Source organism: Ciona robusta, chromosome 10 (genome assembly GCF_009617815.1).
Source record: "Ciona robusta chromosome 10, ASM961781v2".
In the NCBI taxonomy this organism is placed as follows: Eukaryota; Metazoa; Chordata; class Ascidiacea; order Phlebobranchia; family Cionidae; genus Ciona; species Ciona robusta.
Window position 1 is genome coordinate 987,139 of NC_143244.1, and position 25,169 is coordinate 1,012,307.

The 25,169-nt window shown below is 34.5% G+C and overlaps 4 protein-coding genes across 22 annotated transcripts in view; all 4 read right to left on the reverse strand.

The window, feature by feature from the left end:
• Nucleotides 1–7,304, reverse strand: part of LOC149729293 (uncharacterized) — a 127,683-nt gene extending 120,379 nt beyond the window's left edge. For both annotated transcript variants that reach the window (XM_089886136.1, XM_089886135.1), the window contains exons 1-5: nt 7,137–7,304; nt 6,619–6,951; nt 5,600–5,788; nt 4,770–4,900; nt 4,576–4,717 (exon numbers count right to left, since the gene is read on the reverse strand). In XM_089886136.1, the coding sequence (XP_089742262.1) occupies nt 4,576–4,717; nt 4,770–4,900; nt 5,600–5,788; nt 6,619–6,951; nt 7,137–7,173 (832 nt within the window). In that variant the 5' untranslated portion in view covers nt 7,174–7,304. The remainder of the gene's footprint in view (nt 1–4,575; nt 4,718–4,769; nt 4,901–5,599; nt 5,789–6,618; nt 6,952–7,136) is intronic.
• Nucleotides 337–24,800, reverse strand: LOC149729304 (uncharacterized). Of its 7 annotated transcripts, none has more exons than XM_089886162.1 (16): nt 24,425–24,591; nt 23,818–23,876; nt 23,280–23,612; nt 22,772–22,960; nt 21,788–21,918; nt 21,594–21,735; nt 20,840–20,986; nt 3,325–3,401; nt 3,135–3,267; nt 2,848–3,018; nt 2,514–2,535; nt 2,431–2,453; nt 2,063–2,121; nt 1,720–1,777; nt 1,620–1,666; nt 337–1,277 (listed from the first exon to the last, which is right to left on the reverse strand). In XM_089886162.1, exons 1-16 carry the CDS (start codon nt 24,445–24,447, stop codon nt 1,152–1,154), a joined length of 1,740 nt encoding a protein of 579 aa, XP_089742288.1. In that variant the 5' UTR covers nt 24,448–24,591; the 3' UTR covers nt 337–1,151. The 7 variants fall into 7 exon arrangements, 5 of the variants coding, with proteins under 5 accessions (XP_089742288.1, XP_089742289.1, XP_089742292.1 ...); XM_089886163.1 differs by lacking the exon at nt 3,325–3,401 and adding an exon at nt 20,710–20,786; XM_089886166.1 differs by lacking the exons at nt 337–1,277; nt 1,620–1,666; nt 1,720–1,777; ... (5 more) ...; nt 3,325–3,401; nt 24,425–24,591 and adding exons at nt 19,221–19,547; nt 19,605–19,648; nt 19,710–19,773; ... (4 more) ...; nt 20,710–20,786; nt 24,663–24,800.
• On the reverse strand, nt 7,793–11,290 carry LOC149729305 (uncharacterized). The gene is made up of 7 exons (XM_089886200.1): nt 10,861–11,290; nt 10,551–10,572; nt 10,472–10,494; nt 10,193–10,254; nt 9,966–10,023; nt 9,869–9,915; nt 7,793–9,252 (listed from the first exon to the last, which is right to left on the reverse strand). Exons 1-7 carry the CDS (start codon nt 11,072–11,074, stop codon nt 9,139–9,141), a joined length of 540 nt encoding a protein of 179 aa, XP_089742326.1. The 5' UTR covers nt 11,075–11,290; the 3' UTR covers nt 7,793–9,138.
• On the reverse strand, nt 11,489–18,046 carry LOC149729306 (uncharacterized). Of its 12 annotated transcripts, none has more exons than XR_016385805.1 (4): nt 13,757–18,046; nt 11,749–12,548; nt 11,621–11,689; nt 11,489–11,548 (listed from the first exon to the last, which is right to left on the reverse strand). XR_016385805.1 is itself a non-coding variant. In XM_089886117.1 (4 exons), the coding sequence occupies exons 3-4, from the start codon at nt 17,466–17,468 to the stop codon at nt 12,088–12,090; spliced, it is 4,173 nt and encodes a 1,390-aa protein (XP_089742243.1). In that variant the 5' UTR covers nt 17,469–17,679; nt 17,752–17,820; nt 17,880–18,046; the 3' UTR covers nt 11,489–12,087. The 12 variants fall into 12 exon arrangements, 9 of the variants coding, with proteins under 9 accessions (XP_089742243.1, XP_089742244.1, XP_089742246.1 ...); XM_089886117.1 differs by having other exon boundaries at nt 11,489–12,548; nt 13,757–17,679; nt 17,752–17,820; nt 17,880–18,046; XR_016385804.1 differs by having other exon boundaries at nt 11,621–12,548.
• Nucleotides 24,801–25,169: the final 369 nt, after the last annotated feature.

Genomic DNA, 25,169 nt, shown 5'->3' on the forward strand with positions numbered 1-25,169 from the left:
GAAACCATTTTTAAACAAAATGTATAATTGGTTTTATTTGACATTATTATAATTTTACAATTTTTCCTCTTTATAAACATTGTATCCTACAAATGTATTTAAACTTGTAATAACAGAAATTTAACAGCGCTGACGTAACTGGCTCTATTGTTGAAATAGCGTGGATTAATTGCTGCATCCTACCTGGTTTATATCACGGAAATAATTAGTAGCAGCATCGGGATTCGATGACCGTCTCCTTGCCCTTAAAAACAGCCGATAAACTCAAAGTAAATGACTTTGGGTTGTAATCATTGTAGAGTTTAATAATGTGTATATGAAATCAAGAAACAAAAGTTGCCTAAATGATTTTATTTATTTAACCTCGTTTGGCAGATATCTTACCCAAATACATACGCGTCCATTGGGATATTTATTTTAACTTATGGCAGACAATAAAGCAACTGCTGATGTCCACTTATACTGAGTTACTGCATGCTTAGCATTAAACTATCTTTACATGACTATACGAGCGCACAATGTAGATCAGAAATCATGTTATTCACATTGATTGGCAAATAGTATTAGAGTGTTTAACACAATCTTAAAAAGTTACCACAACAGCAGTAATCCTTCCACAGTAAAAGAGATAATATAACACATTCTGTATAAAAATATTTAGGTGTATATTACAATGGGATAAGATCGGATTGTTAACACGAATATCCAATTTTTCCTGATCGTTGTTAAACAGTTTTTTTGAGCTCTTTCAGAATCAATGGCTATAGTCATATAATTCTTTATTTTTTTCTGGTTTATTACCTAATAGAACTAAAAAGAGATTAAAAACGTCCCATCTTACCCCAGTTTACCATATATTATAAAAATCCAAAGCATTAAAAATAAAAACTAAAACATTAAAATAAAAACATAATAACAAAAAGCTGAATCGATTATTGAATAAAATTCAAACTATCACATCTTACAAAGTGATCTTTTTATAATAAATTGGTTACTGAAATGGGACATAAAATATTATTGCCCTTTTTTGTAATGCATGGCTGACAATTAAGACAGCCCGTTAAGTGTCTTGTCCTAGGACACATGCAATGGTAGCAGTGTCAAGCATAGAAACCATTTCTGGGCAAAAGGCGTACGCAGTGTCTACTTTGTCAGGGCGGTGGATTAATAGGCTCATACAGTGGTTGTGGAAGTTGGGCAATGCTCACGTATTCTGGTTCCTCGTTCACTCTAACAATGGCTGTTTCATACCCACCATTCTCACTACTGGTTACAACCTAATTAGATATATAGTATGTTAAGTGAGGAGATTTAAATCAAGAAACAACACTGCACAAAATCAAACAAAACCAGGCACAGCCTAAAGCTGTGAGCACTTCAAGCTTGCTTGGGAAGTAGCAAAAGGAAACCTACCAGGAATTGCTACAACCTAGTGGTAAGTAATGGGTTATCTAAATTCTCAACCCTACTAAAGGAAAAAGAGTCATCACACAGTTACATACATGGTAACTTTTTAATGAACATGAAGTGTGTGAATCACCTATGCATACCAACTGGTGTTGCCCTCACTAGGTAAGCAGCATTTATTTAACACAGCACAAAATATGAGTCAAACACACCTGTCCACGAGGATCCAGTTGCTTTAGTTCAACATAACCTTCTTCATCTGAAATTATTTTGAATGAGTTTTGAATTTGTGAAGATAATGATATTTATTACCTCGATTAACTGATACGTTGTTTCTCATGTTTTCATAATTTGTGGAGCTTGGATCAATCTAGAAAAACAACAGATTTTACTGAAATGTTTGAGATGAAAATCTTATCATATTTTATTTTTACATTTCATCACTTTACTTTATATTTTCTGGTTTCATCACTTTACTTTATATTTTCTGGACAGAGTAGGAAGATCAGATTAATATGAATAATAAAAACATAGGAGGAAAATCATCAGTTGTTATGACATGCTTTATACTACGGAGTATTAAAATTATAACAAAACATATTAGATAAAAATTGGGACCCAATGTAGTTTTTACACAAAGAAGTTCAAAACTCACATTTTCTTCTTTTAAGTTTTCGTATGATACTTCTTGTGGAAGGGTGATATCAACATAACCTGTACAATGCATTGGATTTAAGCTTGTAGTGGGCACAACATAAATGAATGAAACTTATTTATGCCTTGCGAGGCAAGACAGTCTTTATAACATGGGTGTTCTGTTTCATACACCTCATTCCGCATACAATTTACTATAATTTGATCAACACAAACACCCACAATGTTGTTGGTGTCAAGCCTCGAACGTTATAGCATGCACAGTAACCATGATTGAATCAAAATGAACAGTTTTTACAAATTGAAGATGAAATCAATATTTAAATAAAATTATAAAAATCAAAAGGGTAAGTAACAGACAAAACTTACGTGGTAGTTTAAAAGATCCAGGACTGAATAAAATAAGGTAAAATATAAACGTTTTTTATTTTATAAAAGCATTGAATACTTACATTTCGGGATTGAGTATAGCAACTGAAAAATAATGATATCGCATTAAGTAACTTAGAAAAGAAGTAAACAGGTAAAGATGAAGTTTGTATTCACCTATCAATGTTTGTTTAATCCAAATAATAAGTTGTACCGCATAGCAGACACTTAAAATCTACATTCATTGTTTATACCAGAAAATAAAATGTAAATTCATTTATTCAATTCCAGGTCATACATTATGCCGAGTAGTAATAACAGCAACATATAAACCCCCTATTTGCTTACTAACATAAAACCTCAATTTTAACTTAACAAACTAAATAAGGTTGTCTTCATATTATTTAATTTGCTCACCAGTTACATCTTTCTTGTTTGGTCTGATAAAAATGCGGTAAACAAGAATGATGATCAATATAAGAGCTCCCACTACACCTAACACAGCTCCGATTATAACACCCAAGTTATCTGGTGGTGGGATGGACTGTGATGTACCACCAGTTGTTGGGACTTGTGTTGTAGGTTGTACTGTAACAGTGAAGGCAAATTTATCATTTAAAACAAAACAGTATAGGTGTAATGTATGGGATGAAAAGTTACTGTTAAACGCTGTTAATTGAAATGTTGCACAAATTTATAAATACCACTAGTTGCGGGAGTTGTTATTGTTGTTGTAGGTTGCACTTCATTTATCACTGATATATTGAATGTGAAAGTATTTTCAAATATTCCATTGTTGATTCTCAATGTATAATTCCCACTATCATTGAATGATGGCTGCAATGAATAGAAACATTGAAGCTGGATTACAATTTGTTTTTAACAATTTTAAACCTGGTTTCGAGTAAAAACAAAACTTTGTGATGTTGATGTTTGAGGCTGATTAGTTGCATCATTCGTTACCATGGCTCCTAAATACAGAGTGGTTTATATTTCGTAAAGCAGAGGCTTATGGAAGATATACCATCCTTTGTTAAAGTGGTTGTATGATTAGTTGGGTTAAGTGAGAATGTGATGGTACATGATCTTGGACCAGGTGGGGCAATATACCATGTACATATGTTACTGTGGCTGGTTGTACCATCATTCACTGCAAATCCTTCGGCTGAATCTGGAGATGTATAACATTTATTGAATAAATAACAAATAAAACATACAAGTAAATAAATGAATGTAACTTTTCATGTATTGAGGCAAACGCACTAAGTTCACCAACCAATGTGCCATGGCAACAGGTGGTACAAATTACATAAAACATCCATAAACACCCAGATATAAGTTTATAAATTTATTGCCCATGTAGCGGTTGATGTGGGAAAGCAGTAGATTTAATCTTTAATTTAATGCTACAACAAAATATATTGAAGTCTCGAAACTGAATGTCTACAACTTACGTCCCTCTAATAACCGGTTTTCCGTGTTCAACATTCTGGCATTCGTGTGTGTAGGCTCAAGCAGAGACAATTAAAGTATCGTCAAAGCGCAGTTAAAACACTCCCGATTCCTTTAATGTCTATCTTTGTATAATTACTGGCGCTGCACACCCTACGGGGCAAACTCACTGGGCGTTTTATTATCTTTTTGCCGTGTGTGTTTCTATTATAAAAAGGGTGCCCAAATACTGGACACCACGTTTTTCGGCATGGCATTATCGTGAACGCTCTCCGCGATTACTCTTTCGTGTGTTGTTCTCCGCCACCGTTGTCTTGTCAAATAAAGGAGTCAATATTCTGTTGAGTTGGGTGCTAGTCATTTCGATCGCTTAGATGAGGTTCAGGATCGAGTACGCGTAGAGAGTTACAGCCACCATTTATGACCACCCCCCACACCAACTATGCTTTTAAAGAATTCAGTTGCTTAAACACCGTTTTCAAAACAGCAATAGAGTGTAAATAAAAAAGTTTAGTTGTTTTGTTTTTGATTTAGTAAAACATTAATGAAAAAAGAATTTACGTTTAAACATTTTATGTGATATCAAAGTATTGCATAGGCTATGTTGGTACTTGGAAAATTATTTTAAGATTTAGAGTAAAGTAAGACAACAATATGGAAAACAGTAATTTCATATGATTACCCAACACTCACAATGAACAACTAATGTCTTGCTGTCTCTTCCCAAGTTTGTATATTCCTGCATGGCAGTGTAGCTATTTATAGCTCTACATTCCACTATATCTCCATTGTTTGAACTACTCAGTGGATTGCTTGTCCATGTGTTTCCAACCAACTGGTAGAAACAAATATATAAATAAGAACTTAATATTTTACTTTAACTTTACCGTTTGATTTTGATTATTGAAATAAATTTCAACTCTGTCCAAAGAAGGGACACCCCCAGATGCAGTACATTGAAATGTAGCAATGTTTCCAGCCCAAATGGTATTGTTGCCAATCAATGTAGCAGTTGGTGCTGTAAAAATATGTGCATGTTATTGGCTTATTGAATTATAATTTATATCACAGCTACTGGAAACGCTTTGTCAGGGGGTGGCAGCTTTGAAGACACAGTAAATTGTCACTTCACTTTTAGGCTATATATTGTCGATGTCGTGGCACAGTTGCTTAGTGTGCCTGACACTAACCCAGAGGTTATAGGTTCAGACTTGTCACTGCAATCATTATGGACGTACTTGTCTCTGGACAAGGCACTTAGAACCAATTGCTCCAAGCTATTTGAAATAAAAAAGGAAAACAAAAAACAAGTATATTACCCACAAAGTTAAATACGTAAGCTAGCATAAGGTGTATGAAACAGAACACCCATGTTATAACGACCGTCGTTTTTTCGGCCATGTTAGGATAAAGCTTGTTACATTGATTCATTCATACATATATTTTGCAACTAACATAAATATAAGTTTTGTGAAGATACATTATCATCTTTAAATAGTAAATCACACACCACAAACCTGTCCAAGTTTGCACGATAATACTTGCTTGTGCAAAGTGACAAGAACTTACCTGCTGTGTTACAGTATATGGTATATGTCTGACCTCCATTTATCTAGGTCTTAAGGTCAAGTATTTTAATTATTTTAAAGCAACATAATTGACATGTGAGCAATGTAAAGAAGCACTGTTAAACTAAAATGCACCACAGACCATTTACCGGACCAACATTGAACTATCTTTTCATTCTCCCACTCTGCTGTAGCAAGGCATTTGGTTGCAGTGTTTCCAGTTGTTCCATTTATATAAAATAAAGTTGAACCATGGGAACACTGGAAGTTAGCTTGAGTGTTGTAGACACCACTTGATGGGTTGACTGGAACATTGTTGGGTGTTGGAGATGAACAATCTGATGGAATATAATTCATATCACTAGAAGAACATAACATGCTTTTTACTCCTTGAAAATGATAATGAAGATCACGAAGAGAAGGGAATAAACAGTATAACAACAAAACACACTGGATAAAAGGTGCGTGAAGGAGTGGTAATTAAAAAGTTTGACCGTTGCACCCAACATATGGTGAACTTATACCGAGCTATTAAAATATAATTAAAAGATACTTTTCAATTAAAAAATGTGTGCTCAAAAACACAACCTTTAGAATGGGGGAATTGACCCAAAGATTGGGTTATAATGGAAAAGAAATTCCACCAATAGTTCACAATGAACTGTTTTATGTGCACACTTGTAGGGCACAAAATCAAGAGCATGTATTTATTACAGTAATACAAAATGTAAATAAAAGCAAACATACAAATATTTATAGATGTATACAAAGATAAGTACAGGTTGTCGCAGCAAAAATAATTAGAAAAATGATTGATTGTCCTAATGTATATTGTAAACAAAAATGATCCATTAATTGGTTTATTAAAAAGTTCTAATAACAGAGAATTAAAAGGCTCAGGTGGTTTTTAATAACTATATAATATATTTTTCAAATTTATATTTGGTCAAAAATGCATATTAATAAATACTGTAAATCAATTTTGTTTTGTATTTCATAGGCTAGTTTACCCACTTAAGTGTAATATAATGGGCAAAGCAAACTGAAATTAACTTTATTTTGTATACCACTATATATTTGTATTCTTACTCAGTTGTAAAACTATGCTGTACTGTTGACATTAATTAGTAATTTATATTTTATTTAGCTAAACCAACACGAAATTTACCTTTTACTATCATTGACAATGAGTAAACAACAGCAGAATCACAGCTTAGTGAAATGCTGGTGTTGCTTGTCATTGCAGTAAGGTATGTCAGACTTGTAGAATATCCCCCAGGTATATTTGTGCATGTAATGTTATGTGTAGCAGTTGGAGTAACAGTCTGACAACGACCAAAAGCAGATAAGTAAAATTCTGTAGCAATTGGTCCTGTTCCTGACCACGAACATGAAGATTGCCTATATGACATTGTTGCAGTGATCATGAGGTTTGTGGTTCCAGTTGCAACATTTGCTTGGTTTCCAAGTTGTGGCAATTGAATTGCTGACAAATATCCAGCTGTATGCAACATTCATTTTAATATGACTTTATATAATAATACTAATAACATTAAGTATATAGTAGCAAATGCCATAAGCATGAACTTAAAACACTGTTGTTTAACAAACGTAGCAATATGGTTATTGTATATTTAAAGACATTTTTAATGGCAGTATTTTCAATCTTTTCCAAAAGAAACTTACCATTGCCAAGTAGTAGCAACACAAATGAAAGCAGCATTGGCAATCCTCTTGTACAACCACTTGATGGTATTTTAATTAAACTTGAGTGTTTCAGGGCACATATAAATATTAATAGTTTTATTTTTAACAAATTATTATCTAAAATCTAATGAAGTTCATATAAGCATGCAACCATTGTTCTTATAGTATATACTGGTAAACAAAGAGTTTTATTTGTATTGGTATTTTCTTATGGTGTCACTTAAACAACGGATGCATTGCATTGATGTTTAAACACTATAAGATGAAATACAGATATATATTTATACATATTTGCTGATTGATATTTTTAAGCTTATACTGCATAGAATCTGGTGCTACAAAAACCTAACAAACAAAAATCAAGTTCAAAATTGTCTCTAACCTAAAGTTGTTGCAATCACGCATAACTCACTTTTAAACTTTCTCGTTTTAAGCATTTTATAATAAATTTAACTTCCAGTTTTAAATGCTCGCTAAATCGTAGAAAAGCCAATAAAATTTTGTACTTCGCGTGTGTAATAATTAAAATGAATTTATTGGTTTATAAAACAAACTTGAATATTTCATACAGTTAAATTTTGACTCATAAAACTAGTTTTAGTTTTGTGAGAAAAAAACAAGATATAAACATGAGGAAAATAGGCAGGGGTCAATATGAATTTAATTAGAAAATTTGTTCGAAATTCAGTCATTTGCACTTGGATATAATTTATTAGAAGTGGCAAACTTTATTTATAGTTATTAACAGTTTTCTGTTATTAAAACACACAACCTCTGTGCTAGAGCAAGTGAAAGAAGTTGGAAATTTATTTAAAATCATTTTCATAAATACTGTTTAATAATCGGAAGTATTACCCTGTGGCATAGAGCACAAGACACACCAACTTTAAAATGTGGATATTAGTTTCATATCAACCGTAACCAAATAAAAAAGATGAATAAATAGAGCAAGGTTATATTAAACAAACATTTTTAATTTACTTTTATTTGTTTCTGCAGGTATTGGTATTGTAATTGTAATACTGAACACATACCCAATATTATGAACGGACTTAATACATTCATACGCAGCTGATAAAAAAGTAACATAATTAAATCCGCAGCATTTGCTTTGTTAATTTACTTCATCCATTTACCCTATGGTCTCATTAAATTCAAATGCTCACTTTTAATTGGAGAAATTTCATAACCCACATTTTTAAAAGTTCTTATTTCTTATATCTTTCCGCTTTTATTTTATTCAGCACAGACTTATTTAAGTACTTCCTGTCAACATTTAAGCTGAGTACCGATGTAGTCTATTGTTCTAACATAATATTTATAGATTGATAATCAAAATGCACTAAAGCAGTAAAAATTCTCTTACTAATATTATACTGATCATCAGCTTTAAGACAGCATGCAGTGTATTGAAAATTATACACTAATTCTATGTAGTATATAATATCAAAAGTAATTTAGATTTTATGTTTTATCAACCATACAAAATACTTATTTTAAGTTGAAGTTGAAGCAATAATACAAAGTGGTAACAGGTAAATACTAAAACAGTCTCACTAAAACAAAACACAAATAAATTTCGTTTTTATATCTATAATATACCTTAGGACATAACAGGAACTTCCTTAAAAATTCTGAGTACCAAATCAAACTTAGTTTAGATAATTCCCCTACTTCCTAAAGTCATTAATCAACATCTGACTTCATCACTTCCCACAGAAGGAAATATTTTGCATGGTTATGCACAATAGATGCAGCAAGCTAATATTACATAATGGCAATGCCTTAGTATAGTTAACACAAACGCTTAATAACTAACCTATCTTCACAAAGCAAGCCAATTTTAAAAGTTATAACAAAGCTGTTTTGTTCATTCACCTCATGGCTGTTTACCAGCTATACCACACATGTGTCTTTGTGAATACTTGTTGATTTGGTTTACAATAACATAATTAGTGACATTAATTAGTGTTGTGAAGTTTTATTGAATTCGATCATAAGGTGCAGGAAGTGATGTCATACTTGTGTATTCTGGTTCCTCGTTCACTCTAACAATGGCTGTTTCATACCCACCATTCTCACTACTGGTTACAACCTATATATAACATAAACAACTGTTACAACTTATGAACAAAATTTAGAAAAATTACAACCTATTCATAATAAAAAATAAAGTCAAAATTAAACTTATTAAGTATATTATTTAGCAAAGTATTTTAGGTAAAGCTATTCTTAAAAACCTGTTGTAGCCAGGCATATCATAAATCTAATCTAAGCTATAAGTTGTGTTGTGGACTGATGTTTCAGTATTTATTATTCAATATTCAGGTCATCTACATCAGGGTAATCATAAAGGCACTGATTTGTGTTTTTTGATTCCTGCTTTTCTTTAAACATTATTATAGAATTAAAATATGGTGTTGCAATTATAAGTTCTAATCTCAATAACAATATTCTCCTCAGTGTTTAATTTTATGGAAATTACAAATATCATAACTATAACAGTATAAACAACTTTTCTGTTCAATAGGATTATAAAGGTCTGAAAAATATGCAAAAATAAAACCAAAAGCTGGGAAATAAAAATCAAACAAGCAAAAGAAAAAAGGAGAGCTTGCCAAACAATACATGATACCAATATCAAAACAATATTAGTATATATAACAATATAAATATAAGTTAAACAGTAAAAAGTAAATAAACAACCTAACCTGTCCATGAGGATCCCGATGTTTCAGTTCAACATAACCTTCTTCAACTGAAAGCATTTCACATGAATGTTTGTTGAGAATTATTTTAATTTTTTACCTCGTTTAACTGATACGTTGTTTCTCATGTTTTCATAATTTGTTGAGCTTGGATCAATCTGCAAAGAAACAAATTCAATTGAAACATTTAATATGAAAATCTTACTATATGAGCTGTCATGTTTGTGCTGTAACAGTTTTCACTCTTGGTTTAACTTGTTTTAAGTTAATGGTTAATTTATCCAAAGCATAACTGTTTATTGATGAGCCTCCATAAAAGTAACTTACGATATCTGCTCGGTTCAAGTTCTGGTAAGTAACTTCATTAGGAAGATTGATGCCAGCATATTCTACAAAATACACAATAACAATGTAATTATTAAGACAAACGATATATATTATAAAACCTAGAAAGTAAAGTAAATATTTAAATAAAGATTGTTAAGAAACTGAAAGATTTGATAAATGAAACAAAAAGTAGGCAACATTTTCTTTTCAATGTTTACCATGAGCATGAGGTGTTTGATTGTTTCAGTTAATCAATGAAATGAAAAATTATTATCTTACCATAACCAGCTGGGTATGTATTGCTAAGAAACATATTGGTAAATACTGAATGAAAATCAGGGAAATATATTTTACTTACATGTCTTGGGAAGTCACTTTATCTGATAGAAAGAGAATTATTTAATTTTATGAAATTATAGAAACAGCAAATAAAATGAGATTTGCATCGTTATAATGTTAATTATTTTTAAACTATTACAGAAATAAACTGTTTTATCTTTTAAGCATTGAAATTGTAAGGGAGACTCCAATTAATGGCAACATGACAATCATGTTATGCAACTATGAGTAGCAATAAAATATGTTTGCAATTTAGCCAGCATGAACCCAGCAATATTATATATATGACCAATAAATGTAACTTAGTCAACACAACTTAAACTACTCACCAATTTGTTTTCCTTTGTTTGGTTCAATAAAAAGTCGATAAACAAGAATGATGATCAATATAAAAGCCACCACCCCACCAACTGCAGCTCCAATTATAACACCCAAGTTATCTGGTGGTGGGATGGGTGGTGGTGTAGCACCAGTTGTGGGAACTGTTGTTTGTACTGTTGTAAATACCAACGGAGCTGTAAACCCACATGTTACATGGCGCATTCAAGTTTTAGCTCAATGCTTTCACAAATTACTGTATGAAGGTAACTTGTTTATATTTGTAGGAAAATCAAATTTGTAACAAGAGTGCTCATATTCATACACCTCAATTTCTATACTGCCAATCATTTAATCGGGAAACACTGGTTTAGAACAATTGTCGCTAAGCATCTTACCCCAATAAACATATGCTTACAAAGGTAGTAGTATGGATTATCAAGCCTGGTATCCACTAGCTTGGAGGGTGGCAGTTCAATCACACTGCTATGTTACCAGCAAAAAAAACAAGTCAATTTTTTCACAACCTGACTCACTATGTACATTAAGGTATAAAGATGAGGAAAAGTTTCCAAAATCATTGGTTGTCGCGGCTGCAGACGTTCTTTGCCTAAAGGACTCGGCACTCCTTATACGCACTTCAGTTGGACGCGCTTTATTATGCTAACCAGCTTCGTTTGGTTGTAATTCATGCGGTAACTAAAAAGAAACGGAATACACGTCAATATACATACACATGATTTAAACAGCGATGTTAATCTAAATTAATACCTGAATTTTCGGCGTTTAAAAGTTGCAAATAATAATACAAACAATCGTGTACACACAATCGTGGGTAATCTGCAATTATGAGAAGAATATTAGTATAAATTAAATAGAAAGAAAATACACAAACATACCACAGAGAGAAGGTAACCTCTGACCTCTAGTGCCAATCCTTTACTTAAATGAAATCAAAGTTATGCGCCAAGAATAAACTGAGATTGCCACGTAAAGAAACTCAATGAAGCAAAGAAACATAGATATTTAAACTTAAATAAATTTGGCAGTCAGCCAGCCGTGACATGGCTCCTCAAAAATATCAAAGACATATTTTTTCTACACAACATGATAACATTAACATAGAATGTAGCACCAATTGTAACTACGCTACGGCTTATACTTAAGTTGACAACGGCGTTTTATACGCTGCAATACATTTTTACAAAAAGAGATGTATATGCTTTGAATTTGCGAGTTTAATCAATTGTTAAAGCACTGCGTGGCTCGTCATCATGGCTCCCCGTCGAGGAATCTTTTGCAACATCTTCTGCAATTTGTAATGCTTTTTCGTCACTCGCTCTAAGCAATACAATAAGTTTACATATCGGTCGATCGAGTATAGATGGAGCCGAAATTCGCTTTCCTTGATCATCGCGTTCGCGCTCGCTCAGTAGCAGTTGTACTTTTCTGACAATTCCATCTGGACATGGATATGTATCCAGAACCCGCGCTAGTCTCCATTTCGATCGTGGTGCGTGGTCATCATTTAACAATACAATGTCATCGACTGCAATGTTCGGCATTCTTCTTTGCCACTTGTTTCTTTTCTGCAAAGATTGTAAGAATTCTTTCCGCCATCGAACCCAAAACTCGTTGGCTAAATATTGAACGCGCCTCCACCTTCGTCGCACATATAGGTCTTCCCGCTGGAACACACCTGGTGGAGCAAGTAATGGTTTTATTTTCATAGTTAGTAGATGGCTTGGTGTTAAAGGTTCGGGTGCACCCGGTTCTGATAGATTGTCCGTGGTTAAAGGACGCGAATTTACTATACTTTCCACTTCCACCAGAAACGTTCGGAAAGACTCATCATCTAGCTGGGTCCCGAGTTGCATAAGCAAGGGGTCCAATGCGCGTCGAACAGTTTGAATTTGGCGTTCCCAGACACCTCCCATGTGGCTGGAATGGGGAACGTTAAACTTAAAACTTATCCAATCACAATTGTTAGCTAAAAGATATTGATGAATACGTTCGTGAGACAAACCACGTAAACCGGCGCTCAGTTCATTGCATGCACCAATTATATTTGTTCCTTGATCCGATCTAATTTGTGCAACAGGGCCTCTTCGAGCTAAGAATCGCCGAAGCCCGTTAATAAATGAATCCGTATCCATAGAGTTCAGCGACTCGATATGGACAGCTCTGGAATTTAGACACGTGAAAATTACGCAGTAACGCTTTAAAGTGGAGCGTCTTTCTTTAATAGAGAAAGGCCCAAAACAATCTGTCCCACAATACAAAAATGGAGGTCCTACGTAGACACGGTCCGCAGGCAAGTCTGCCATTTTTTGCACCTCAACTCTCCCCCTTAGCCGTTTACATAAAACACACTCGGAAATATAATGAGCTACTGAGGAAGATCCGTTAACAATCCAAAACCCATTTTGACGAATAGAATTGTGAGTAGTGGTTCTCCCCATGTGATTTACACTTTCGTGGAAATGTCGCACCAATAACTTTGCTACATGCGACCTTTTGGGAATAATTGCAGGATGCTTAATTTCAAACCTGCAAATCGTATTTGATAACCTCCCCCAACCCGTATAATACCTTGGTCGTCAAGGAAAGGATCTAACCTGTACAGCGAGCTTCCTCGTTTTAAAATAACATCTCGTTTGTTTGACTGGGTATAAGACGTGTTAACAGTAGATAATAATCGTAGTTCATCGGGAAAATAAGCAGCCTGTACCATCTTAATAATAACACTTTCAGCCTTTTTCAGCAGGTCAGTGTTTATATACACTTGACTATTCGTTTGTTTAAACTTGTACAACAAGATCATGCAATTGCCAATTGCTCGTTTGGCGCGAAACCAAGTTGATATGTGACTTAGCCTATCTGGTTCAAAAACGGCTTTTAACGTACGTGTTTGTAAACTGCAAGATCTTTTCATTTCGTCGTTGATGAGTCGTTCGTCTGTCTCAGTACATGGTGCAGCGTTAACATCATTGAGATTAAGATCGCTTTTCCATAGAAACTCTGGTCCACGTATCCACGGAGACTCCGATGTCAGCTGGCACGCTTTCATACCTCTGCTTGCGCAATCGCTCGGATTATCCTTAGAGGACACATAATACCAACCCTTTGGCTCGGTTAAATCATTAATTTGTTGAATGCGATTTGCTACAAAAACATGAAATCGCCTTACATCGTTTGCCAGGTAACCCAGCACCACTTTGCTGTCTACCCAAAAATATTCTTCATAATTGGCTATATCCAATTGCCAACGTAAGTACTTGCTCATTCTGGCTGACACAAGTGCTGCCGTCAGCTCAAGTCTGGGTATAGTCATAGGCTTTAATGGAGCGACCCGGGACTTCCCTATAAGGAACGAACACCAAACCTTACCTTCGCCGTTGAGAAGACGAATATACGAACATTGGCCGTAACCGACATTGCTCGCGTCAGAAAAGTGATGTATTTCTCTTCGTAGAACTGTTCCAAATTGGACAGGATGCAGGCATCGATTGATTTTAAGGTTCTCAATGTCTTGAAGTTCGTTTCTCCATCGCTCCCAACGATATCGTAGGTCGTTTGGAACAGGATCGTCCCAATCTGCCCCTTCTTTGCACAATTGTTGAACTATCCGCTTTCCCTCTAAAAGTACAGGACCAACAAAACATAAAGGATCATAAATAGAGCTTACTGTTGACAACATTCCCCGGCGAGTTAGAGGAACATCCTTTATTTGCATCCTAAAGCAAAATACGTCATTTTCTATGTTCCACATAATACCCAGAACTCGCTGTAATGGAAGCTGGACCTTGTTCAAATCCACCGCTTGCAGATCGGACGTGCGGTCTTCCACGGGAATGCTTGCCAGGACTTCCCGGCTGTTACTTGTAAATTTATGTAAACGTAAACCTGCTTTTGCACATAGACGTCGGCTACGGTTAATCAAAGAAATAGCTGATTGGCTATCTGGAGTTGCCGTAATTCCATCGTCGACATAAAAATCTCGACGAATAAATTTTGCAACATCAGAACCGAATTCTGACTCACCGTCATCTGCTGCACGTTTCAAACCAAAGTTTGCACAACCCGGAGAACTCGTTGCACCAAAAATGTGTACTTTCATTCGATACTCCACTATCTCCTGTTCCACGTCATCATTTTTCCACCAAAGAAAACGTAGAAAATCTCGAAAGGCCTCGGTGACGTAAAACTGATGGAACATGCCTTCTATATCGGCGGTGATCGCGACCTCGTCTTTTCGGAATCTTACACCTCTATTGCTTGTGTTACCAACGCATCGGTGCGAAACCACTTCTCTTCTCTTGCCTTGATGCTTGTCACAAATTGACCCCACAATTCCCCATCCCAGAAGAGAGCGCTGTGCATATGGTTCATTTTCTTTCCCAACAATTATATCACGGGGTCGTAATGCTTGAGTAACATTGGTTCCTAGAAGAATACAAACAGGTACGTTTGGTTTGTAACGTACAATGTTATCGGCTATTTTTGCTAAATGTCGCCACCGCTGAGCATATTCGGGCCTTGGTATTTGATGCCGACTAGCTGGTATCTCTGGTCTTGTGAACATGGTAGGCAAGGGAAGCGATACGGTGCGGTCAAAGTTTAATAACTCCAACTTTACCACTCTCTTGCTTGGTGTAATGCAATTCTTACCAGCCATTGTGCTTAAACTGATATACGTTTGTACCGCCGACACACCCAATTTAGAAAGAAGTTGATCCGAAATAAATGAAGTATTCGACTGCGGGTCCAAGATACAATAGCACAGTACTTCTTTCTCTGGTCGAGATTTCGGCCTGATCCAGACCGGTAGAATCATTGAGCTATCGTCACCGTTTACTAGGTTCTCGCACATGTTTGTACAGTTGCACTGTGCACCTTCAGAAGTTCTAAATATGTGCAGAGGGGTTAAATGACATCTTTTACAAACTCGACACTTGGCTCGTTGGCGACATGCACGAGCGCTATGCCGTTGACTTGATCCACAGGCATAACACAAACCGTTAGTTCGTAGAAAACTGATCCGTTCCGTTCTCGTAATATTCATGAAATCTTTACACTCATCCAAGTGATGGTATTTCTTGCAGTAAAAGCATTTTGGGACTGAAGACGAACTATCTGACCATGCGGCGAACGAATTGACTCCTCGTGGGTTTGTCATGTCGTTTTGCCTTCTACCCTTCACCTGAGCATATATTCCTTGTAGCTCTGTGATGTTTTCACGTTCCGCATGATCAGTGATAAATTTAGCCAACGTCTCGAACGGAGGGTAGGAACCATTGTGTTTTGTCTTCCACAAAATCACGGTATCTTTCCATCTGCAAGATATATGTGGTGGTAGTCGGGTAACGATTTTTGCACTTTCTGTTGGAAAGTCTAAAATGTTTAAATTGCTAAACTTTCTTTTGGCCACGACGACTTGGTTGACGAAGTCTGAAAACACTCTGAGAGCCCTTGCGTCGTTCGGTGGGATTTTGGGCCAGGCGTGTATTTTGTCTAAGAAAGTGCCACATATAATACTATTGTTACCGTAGCGTTCTTTTAGTTTGGTTCTCGCTTCTCGGTACGCGTCTTCAGTTTGCAACAAGAACAACCCGTCAATCATGGCTTTCGGTTCACCTCGAACATTGTGTTGCAATAGGTTCAGCCGTTGTGCGGTACACGTAGAAGTGTTTTCCACCAGTGCATCAAATGCAGTTTCCCATGCAGGGAATCGCAATGGATTGCCGTCAAAAACCTCGACTTTAACATCAGGTAAACGATACGACGAGAACCCACTCTTATTATAATTTGGTGATATGTCGTACTTTGAAGTTAAACTTGTGTTCACTTCGTTACTACAAGTTGGAACTTTGGGTAAGTACAATTCGTCGCTTTCCAGTACCTCCTGCCTTTTCGCGGAGTTTTCTTCAGGCAAAACATATTTTGTTAACTTACTTATTGCCGGTAATGCGATTTCCTCATCATGGATGCCGAATGGATTCTCAAGCCTCTGGGCGTCTAAACATGCCGATGAAATTGCCTCTCTCTCCGCAATTTCTTGGTTTATTTCTATTTCTTTGAGTTGCTTCTCCGTTTTCAACTTAATAGCCTCCAGTTCGTACCTTTTTGCGGCATAGGCCAACTTTGCTTTCAACGCAGCCGCTTCGATATCTTGTTTATATTTTTCTTTCTTCAGGGATTTTTCTACGGTCTCTACCACAGACCGCTTTGACGAAAGGCTTGACCTGGAGCTAGCTTTAATCGACAAGACTTCTTCTCTAAACGATTGTACCGCAAGTCTTGCATTCTTTGTTACCTCTGCAAACAATGCTTCAATATCTTTACTTCTTTTAGCAACGAGCTCAGCGTGTTCCGCGGGTATTGTTGACATTACATCGTCAAACTTTCTCTTTGCAGCGAACACGTCACTTGTCGCTTTCTGTATGTCGTTTTTGTCGTTTGCAGTGATCGTAATTTCTTCTAGTCGGTTCACCGTGGATCTTAAGAAACTTTCGGCTTCTCTCCAATGTAGCATTTGGTCGGTGTCAGAACAAGTTGTCTGTTTCCTTCGTACTGTCACATTACGATCATCTATAGCATTCATATTTTCTTCTTCCATTAAGCTTCGATTTTTTATATATACAACTAAGTATTCGCTTCTTCAACGTCGGTTTCCTTGCTGCAACCGCTTCCGGCGTTCAAGCAAATTCAGTTACTGTCGCGGCTGCAGACGTTCTTTGCCTAAAGGACTCGGCACTCCTTATACGCACTTCAGTTGGACGCGCTTTATTATGCTAACCAGCTTCGTTTGGTTGTAATTCATGCGGTAACTAAAAAGAAACGGAATACACGTCAATATACATACACATGATTTAAACAGCGATGTTAATCTAAATTAATACCTGAATTTTCGGCGTTTAAAAGTTGCAAATAATAATACAAACAATCGTGTACACACAATCGTGGGTAATCTGCAATTATGAGAAGAATATTAGTATAAATTAAATAGAAAGAAAATACACAAACATACCACAGAGAGAAGGTAACCTCTGACCTCTAGTGCCAATCCTTTACTTAAATGAAATCAAAGTTATGCGCCAAGAATAAACTGAGATTGCCACGTAAAGAAACTCAATGAAGCAAAGAAACATAGATATTTAAACTTAAATAAATTTGGCAGTCAGCCAGCCGTGACATTGGTTGTATTGCAAGAATACAAGCCAGCATCTGTGGAGGATATATTGTAAAGTACAAGACATGAGGAAGAAGATCTCAATCTTCCATCCTTTAACCATGTAAATGTGGAAGATTGTACTTGATTCGATGTTTCACAGATTATGCTCAAACTTTGTGTGATGTTTCTTATAATGGAAGTAGCTGTTAATGAAACTCCATTAACCAATAGATTGGGAATTCCTGGCAATAATTTATTCATAATAATATTATAACACAATTTAACATATATTTTATTTATCTTTTAAACAAAATAACGTAGTATAAAAAAATAACCAGATAAACCAACGAAAAGAATTAGCAACGTAATAACAGTCAATAAAACCAGCATAAAAACTGTTCAAAGTAACACTTATACACATGACTAAGACAAAATACAACACAGGTTTTAATAATTTGTAAAGAAAATTCTGCATTAACAATAAACCTATACATAAAAATAATTTTTCCTATTAAAACTTTAATGAATTCGTGACTTACTTGTTTCATTAACCACGGTAGTAGGTTGAGTAATGTTGGTGCCACCTCCATAAACACCATAACTAAACATACTTATGAGTAGGATTATAGTGACATACTTGCAATACATTGTTAGACTGATAAAAACGTTTGGTGCTGATAACTGACAACTAATATATAAATTAACTGTTTAAATGAACTTGTACATATATATTGACTCAAGCAACAAATGTAACTTAGATCTTTAAACAGCATATTAGATTAACTTTACACATTGATTAAAGCGAAGTATCGCTATTGAGTTAGTTTGAAATACCTGCGGTGGCTGCACTTTCCTAACAACGTTACGTCGTGTAAAGTACTAGTGTGATTACCGTTTCTCGTGCATAGATTTCGATTATCTCCAGGCAACGTTACAAACGGTATTGCACTGTTATATAATAAACCAACTTAAAAGCAAATCCTGTAATAAAACACCTTCTATCGCGCTTCATTGCAGTAACTAGTATACCGGCATTGGCTACCTATGTTTCACCAAAAATTAACATTACTCAGGTCAGCTAAGTTATGCGAATAATTACATAACTAGCGACTCGTCACAAATTAGATGCAAAACGGTAGTGATTGAATTGCACACATCCCGCCTACATGAACTATAAATAAACTAAATGAAATCCTGTTTTCCATAATACCGTGTGTGTATTATATAAAAACACGAGTGTATATCAACTGTGTATAAAGTACATTGGTTCGTATGTCTTTCCTGAATAGCCGTTTGTAATACCCCATTTTGCTTGTAAAGGCACTATAAAGGACTTTCCTTTACATTTCTTGAAACAAAAGGTCGCTGGTACAACTCAAACAGACTAAAATACCAAACAAGCATCGTTTAAAAATGTCCAGGAATAGATTAACCGAAGTGTTCGTACTGACTTTCGTTTTGTTGATTGCCCGCCGTATCGTTTCTTTTAATAAAAACTTCGTATCCGTCGTTAGGTGTTGTTACCTGAACATATTTACACAATAACTTAATCATACGATTAAATATATTGGAATAACTTACAACGCTTGGCCCCACACCTTGTATATCAGCATAACCTTGCTCATCTGCATTAAAATAAATGTTTAAATCAAAGAAAACATTGAAGAAAATTAAATTAAATCTTACCTCTTGTTACATTGACATTATCCTTTAGATTTTCATAATTCGTTGATTGTGTTGCAGGTATGTTCTAATAGAGAAATAACAATTGAATTAATTTAAACACATCCTGATTTAAAAAAAACAATGATCTAAATACTTTTACTCACATTAGTTACTTGTTCATTTTGATATGGTGATCGATCAGCAACTTCATAGTAACCTGAAGATATAAACAACCATTTGTTTTGAACAATGAATATAAATATAATGTGGGTAAATGTGGCTATTCGGTACTTTTTCACTCAAATAAACGAGAAAGTGTTCTGCATTTGAATAACATTTGTTACAAAGTACATTCTTACCATGCTCTGCTTCCATTCCAATGTTGCTGTAATTTAAAGTAAATGTTAATATTTTGTTATTGTGTATATTGCATAAGATAAACTGGTGTTTACCTTCTTCCTGTAACTTCCTTATCTGCAAGAAAACATGGTCAATATAATTTTAACTTATCTATAAAGATGCAAATGTGAAACTTCCTTCTTAAGCAAATAATTAATTACTTTACATATTTGAAAAACTGAAAAGTCTCAAACAAATAATTAATTACTTTGCACATTCTGACATAAATTGGGCAACTATGGATTATATTTAACCAATATTTTATTAATACATGTTGTATTATAATATAGATATTCCCACCTTTATGTTCTTTATTATTTTGCTTTCTTAAACAATAAACCACAAGAATGATGATCAATATAAAAGCCACCACCCCACCAACTGCAGCTCCGATTATAACACCCAAGTTATCTGGTGGTGGGATGGGTGGTGGAGTACCACCAGTTGTGGGAGTTGTTGGTGTAGGTTGCACTTCATTTAGCACTGATATATTGAAAGTGAAAGTATTTTCTAATATTCCATTGTTGATTCTTAATGTATAATTCCCACTATCATTGAATGACGGCTGCATTGAATAGAAACATTGAAGCTGGATTACAATTTGTTTTTAACAATTTCAAACCTGGTTTCGAGTAAAAACAAAAGTTTGTGATGTTGATGTTTGTGGCTGATTAATTGCATCATTCGTTACCATGGTTCCTAAATACAGAGTGGTTTATATTTTGTAAAGCAAAGGCTTATGGGAGACATACCATCCTTTGTTAAAGTGGGTGTATAAGTAGTTGGGTTAAGTGAGAATGTGATGGTACATGATCTTGGACCAGGTGGGGCAATATACCATGTACATATGTTACTGTGGCTGGTTGTACCATCATTCACTGCAAATCCTTCAGCTGCATCTGGAGATGTAAAAGGTTTTGTTCAACAAACGTAGTTTACACAAAAAGCAATTTATTGTAAAATATGTTTTTTGCATAAAAGCCAAAAAAAAATTGAAATAAAAAAAGATTGAAATAGTATATCAAGTTTTATGACATGGGCTTACATAAATTGTATTATAACATTATTACTAACACCAACAAAAATAAAATTCAAAAAAACAATTATTAATCCAAATGCAACGCTCAAGTAAGATTCATCATATTATTCCCTAATTAAACACCATTACTCAAAACCTTAACTGAAAACAACAAACTAAATTATCGCACTGAGTAACAATTCCAATTTCAATGCACATGACATTTTTATGCAATGTCTCATAACTTCAACAAACAACTTTCTACACAGATAGAAAGTAGTTTTACCATTTTAATCAGCTATGAAACTAAACTTTGTTAAAACATAAAAACAAAACATTTTAAATAAAAATATCAATACTAAATAGCATATGTTTGGATATAAAATAGAGCCCCTAAATTTTTTGGTCCAAAAACATAGCTGTGTTAGTTCAACCGGTTATGTTCAACAGCCATATATTCAACAGACAATTAAATATTTTGTGCTTACAATGAACAATCAATGTCTTGCTGTCTCTTCCCAAGCTTGAATATTGCTGCATGGCAGTGTAGCTATTTATAGCTCTACATTCCACTATATCTCCATTGTTTGAACTACTCAGTGGATTGCTTGTCCATGTGTTCCCAACCACCTGGTGGAAACAATTAAATAAATAACAGCTTAATATTTTACTTTAACTTTACCGTTTGTTTCTGTTGATTGAAATAAATTTCAACTCTGTCCAAAGAAGGGACACCCCCAATTGCAGTACATTGGAATGTAGCAATGTTTCCAGCACAAATGGTATTGTTGCCAATCAATGTAGCAGTTGGTGCTGTGGAAAATATAAACGTATTTCATGTAGATGAAATATTTAATATAAAAATGGGAGGCAATTAGTAAGCATAAAGCAGTAATATAAGGTTATCAATAATAAAGTTATTTTTATGTAAAACTTCTGACAATTTCAATTGAATATTTTAAAGTTCAAACACAATACAGGAAAAGGTTGTTTAAGTTCTGCATAATGAAAAGCGTTTAGCTTAACATTTTACATTTGTTTATATATGTGTAGCTTAAACCTTGAAGGGACATAGTATGTATGTCCCTTCCGACATGTAAAAAAAAATCAAAATTTGTGTGTTGATAGATATGCTTAAATGTGACCTTAAGCTAACCAATATTTTAAAATACAAAACAGCTTATGAAAAAGAGTTTCAAAACTGCAAATTCGATCGCTGGAGTAAAAAAATTGGCTGTGGCACAATGCACAGGAATTCTTTTTAGAAAGTATTTTAGAAACTACAAACGATCAAACTTAAGTGAAATATTTTTTTTTACAGGAAATCTCATGCCTTGTCGAAACAGCCAATTTGCTTTACCTCAGTAGCTTTTTTATGCGCTATTTTTAGAAGCCGTTTCGTTTTGGGAAACTTTGATGGTACTTTTAGGTTACACAGTTGAGTATATCTATCAATATACAAATTTTTATTTTTCGTTGCTATTCCCCTTTAAGTTGATTGCAAACAACATGAAAACAGATCAAGAAGCAGTATAAAATAATTATGACAAAATGCACTAAAAAAATGGCAATGCAAAACATAACAAGAAGCATTCTCTACTTTTCTGTGCACAAATTAATCCATGGACAGCCATACTTATGTACGCCTACAGAACAGACTACTTACCTGACCAACATTGAACTATCTTTTCATTCTCCCACTCTGCTGTAGCAAGGCATTTGGTTGCAGTGTTTCCAGTTGTTCCATTTACATAAAATAAAGTTGAACCATGGAAACACTGGAAGTTAGCTTGAGTGTTGTAGACACCACTTGATGGGTTGACTGGAACATTGTTGGGTGTTGGAGATGAACATTCTGTTGGAATACAATTTATATTACTTGGGAAAAGCCATGTGGTTTTTGGTTTTTAGTTACTAGTTTTTAAATATATATCTAGTTTTTAAATATATATTGGTTCATAAATGCATATTAGTAACAAGCGAAAATCAAATTTTATAGTTTTGTATAGTTTGCCCAGTTTCAAGTAAAATATTATGAGCAAAGCAGGTTGAAATTAACTTTATTTTGTATACCATTATATAATTGTATTCTTACTCAGTTGTAAAACTATGCTGTACTGTTGACATCAATAACATTAATGTATATTTTATAACTAAGCTAACACTAAATTTACCTTTTACAATCATAAACAATGAGTAAACAACCGCAGAATCACAGTCTAATGAAACATTAGTGTTGCTTGTCATTGCAGTAAGGTATGTCAGACTTGTAGAAAAGCCCCCAGGTACATTTGTGCATGTAATGCTATGTGTAGCAGTAGGAGTAACAGTCTGACAACCACCAAAACCAGATGCGTAAAATTGTGTAGCAGTTAGACCTGTTCCTTGCCATGTACATGCGGTTGGACTAGTTGTTACTGTTGCAGTGATCATGAGGTTTGTGGTTCCAGTTGCAACATTTGCTTGGTTTCCAGGTTGTGGCAATTGAATTGCTGACAATTGTCCAGCTGTATGTAACATTTATGAACATGAATTTTAATATGACCTAATATAATAATACTGATAACAGTAAATATATATTACCAAATGCAATCATGGTAAACTTATAACCTTGTTGTTTTTACAAACGTAGCTATATGAAATTATGGGTATTGTATATTTTAAGACATTTTTATTTGCACTGTTTTCGATCTTCTCTAAAAATCAACTTACCACTGTTAAGTATCAGCAACACAAATGAAAGCAGCATTGGCAGGCCTCTTGTACAAGCCCTGAAAGTTTTGAATTAAATTTTAGTAAGCAGTTATATTAAGTAATGTTTTTTCCTCCTAGAATATTGTCTAAAATCGAATGCAGTTAAGATGCCTTTACAATATTTGTTCTTATAGTATTATACTGGTAAACAAAGAATTTTATTTATATTGGTGTTTTCTTATGATGCCACTGAAATAACAGTTGCATTGCATTGATATTTGAAAACTTTAATATAATATGTATAACCAATTGTAAAACAAAAGAAATATATTTCGCCTTATTGGCATTCAAATAGAACTGCATTTAACCGTTTTTATTACTTTCTTGTAATTTCCTATTAAACCTGATCTGTTACTTCCTTGTTTTACTCGGGTGTTTAAGTTAGTATGAAATTTTCAACAAGGAAGTAAACCCAACAAGGCTACATGCTGGTTAGCAATAAAATGAGTAGGTGGCTAGGTGCTGTTTAAATTTTCCTATCAATATTTAACCCAAGTTATAATGCTACTGAGAATAAATTTGGGTAAACAAACCACAATTAGAAAGTAGTGATATCAGTGCACACCTATAGAGTATGCTAAAGAACATTAGTAGAATGTGAACCCACACAATACTGCATTATTTCCTTGCTCTTATCATATTTCTACTATGCAATTTCTGCGAATTTTCTGTAATACAATACAAGACCAAACACAATTGCAAAGTTAAACCTATAAATCAAACCAAAATCAAGTTGTGTGTAAAACAGTTTATTAATTACATCTGTAGGCCAAACAAACATTAATGAGACATATGTTATGTACCTTACACTCACAATGAGACTTATGATTAATGCTTGATAGAAATCTTTTGAGCAACGATTAATGTTAGTGGAATGAATCACCTGATTATAAACTATATACGACCTGTCAGTTTTAACAAATATCTGAGCAATTTGTTCGTTTAATTACTTCTTTCGTTACAGGGAAACTCCCTAACCGTTTGTTATTGTGATCAAAATAATCGTGCAAACTCTAACTAACTTTGACTCTAACTACTAATAGTTTGCGGACATCGTTGTCACTACTGTTGGTTTGACGTTTTACAGACCTGTCCCAATCGCACAACGCGTGGAAAGATATCTAAGGCTCTAACCTAAAGTTGTTGGAATTACGCATAACTCGTGGTTAAGTTTCAACTTCCGTGTGTTATACATTTCATGAAAACTTATCGCAAAAAACAGAAACAACCTCAACAGTTTCAAAAAGAACATCGCGGGTTAACTACGGCGTACCGCAACAAACATTCTTACACGACACGGTTGGTCACGC

Bases quoted from the DNA above. Each gene is read 5' to 3' on its own strand.
- LOC149729305 (XM_089886200.1), bottom strand. From the start codon at position 11,074: ATGCGCCATGTAACATGTGGGTTTACAGCTCCGTTGGTATTTACAACA. The intron at 10,024-10,192 runs GTAAGTTACTTT...GTTTCTTTGCAG, and splicing joins ACTTGAACCGAGCAGATATC to ATTGATCCAAGCTCAACAAA. The intron at 9,253-9,868 runs GTTAGGTTGTTT...TGTTATATATAG, and splicing joins ATCGGGATCCTCATGGACAG to GTTGTAACCAGTAGTGAGAA.
- LOC149729304 (XM_089886162.1), bottom strand. From the start codon at position 24,447: ATGTTCTTTAGCATACTCTATAG. The intron at 2,122-2,430 runs GTAAGTTTTGTC...TGCATTGTACAG, and splicing joins TGGATCTTTTAAACTACCAC to GTTATGTTGATATCACCCTT. The intron at 1,667-1,719 runs GTAATAAATATC...AAATAATTTCAG, and splicing joins CAACGTATCAGTTAATCGAG to ATGAAGAAGGTTATGTTGAA.
- LOC149729306 (XM_089886117.1), bottom strand. From the start codon at position 17,468: ATGGAAGAAGAAAATATGAATGCTATAGATGATCGTAATGTGACAGTA. The intron at 12,549-13,756 runs GTACGTTAAAAG...TTGCTCCACCAG, and splicing joins ATCTTGCAGTTTACAAACAC to GTGTGTTCCAGCGGGAAGAC.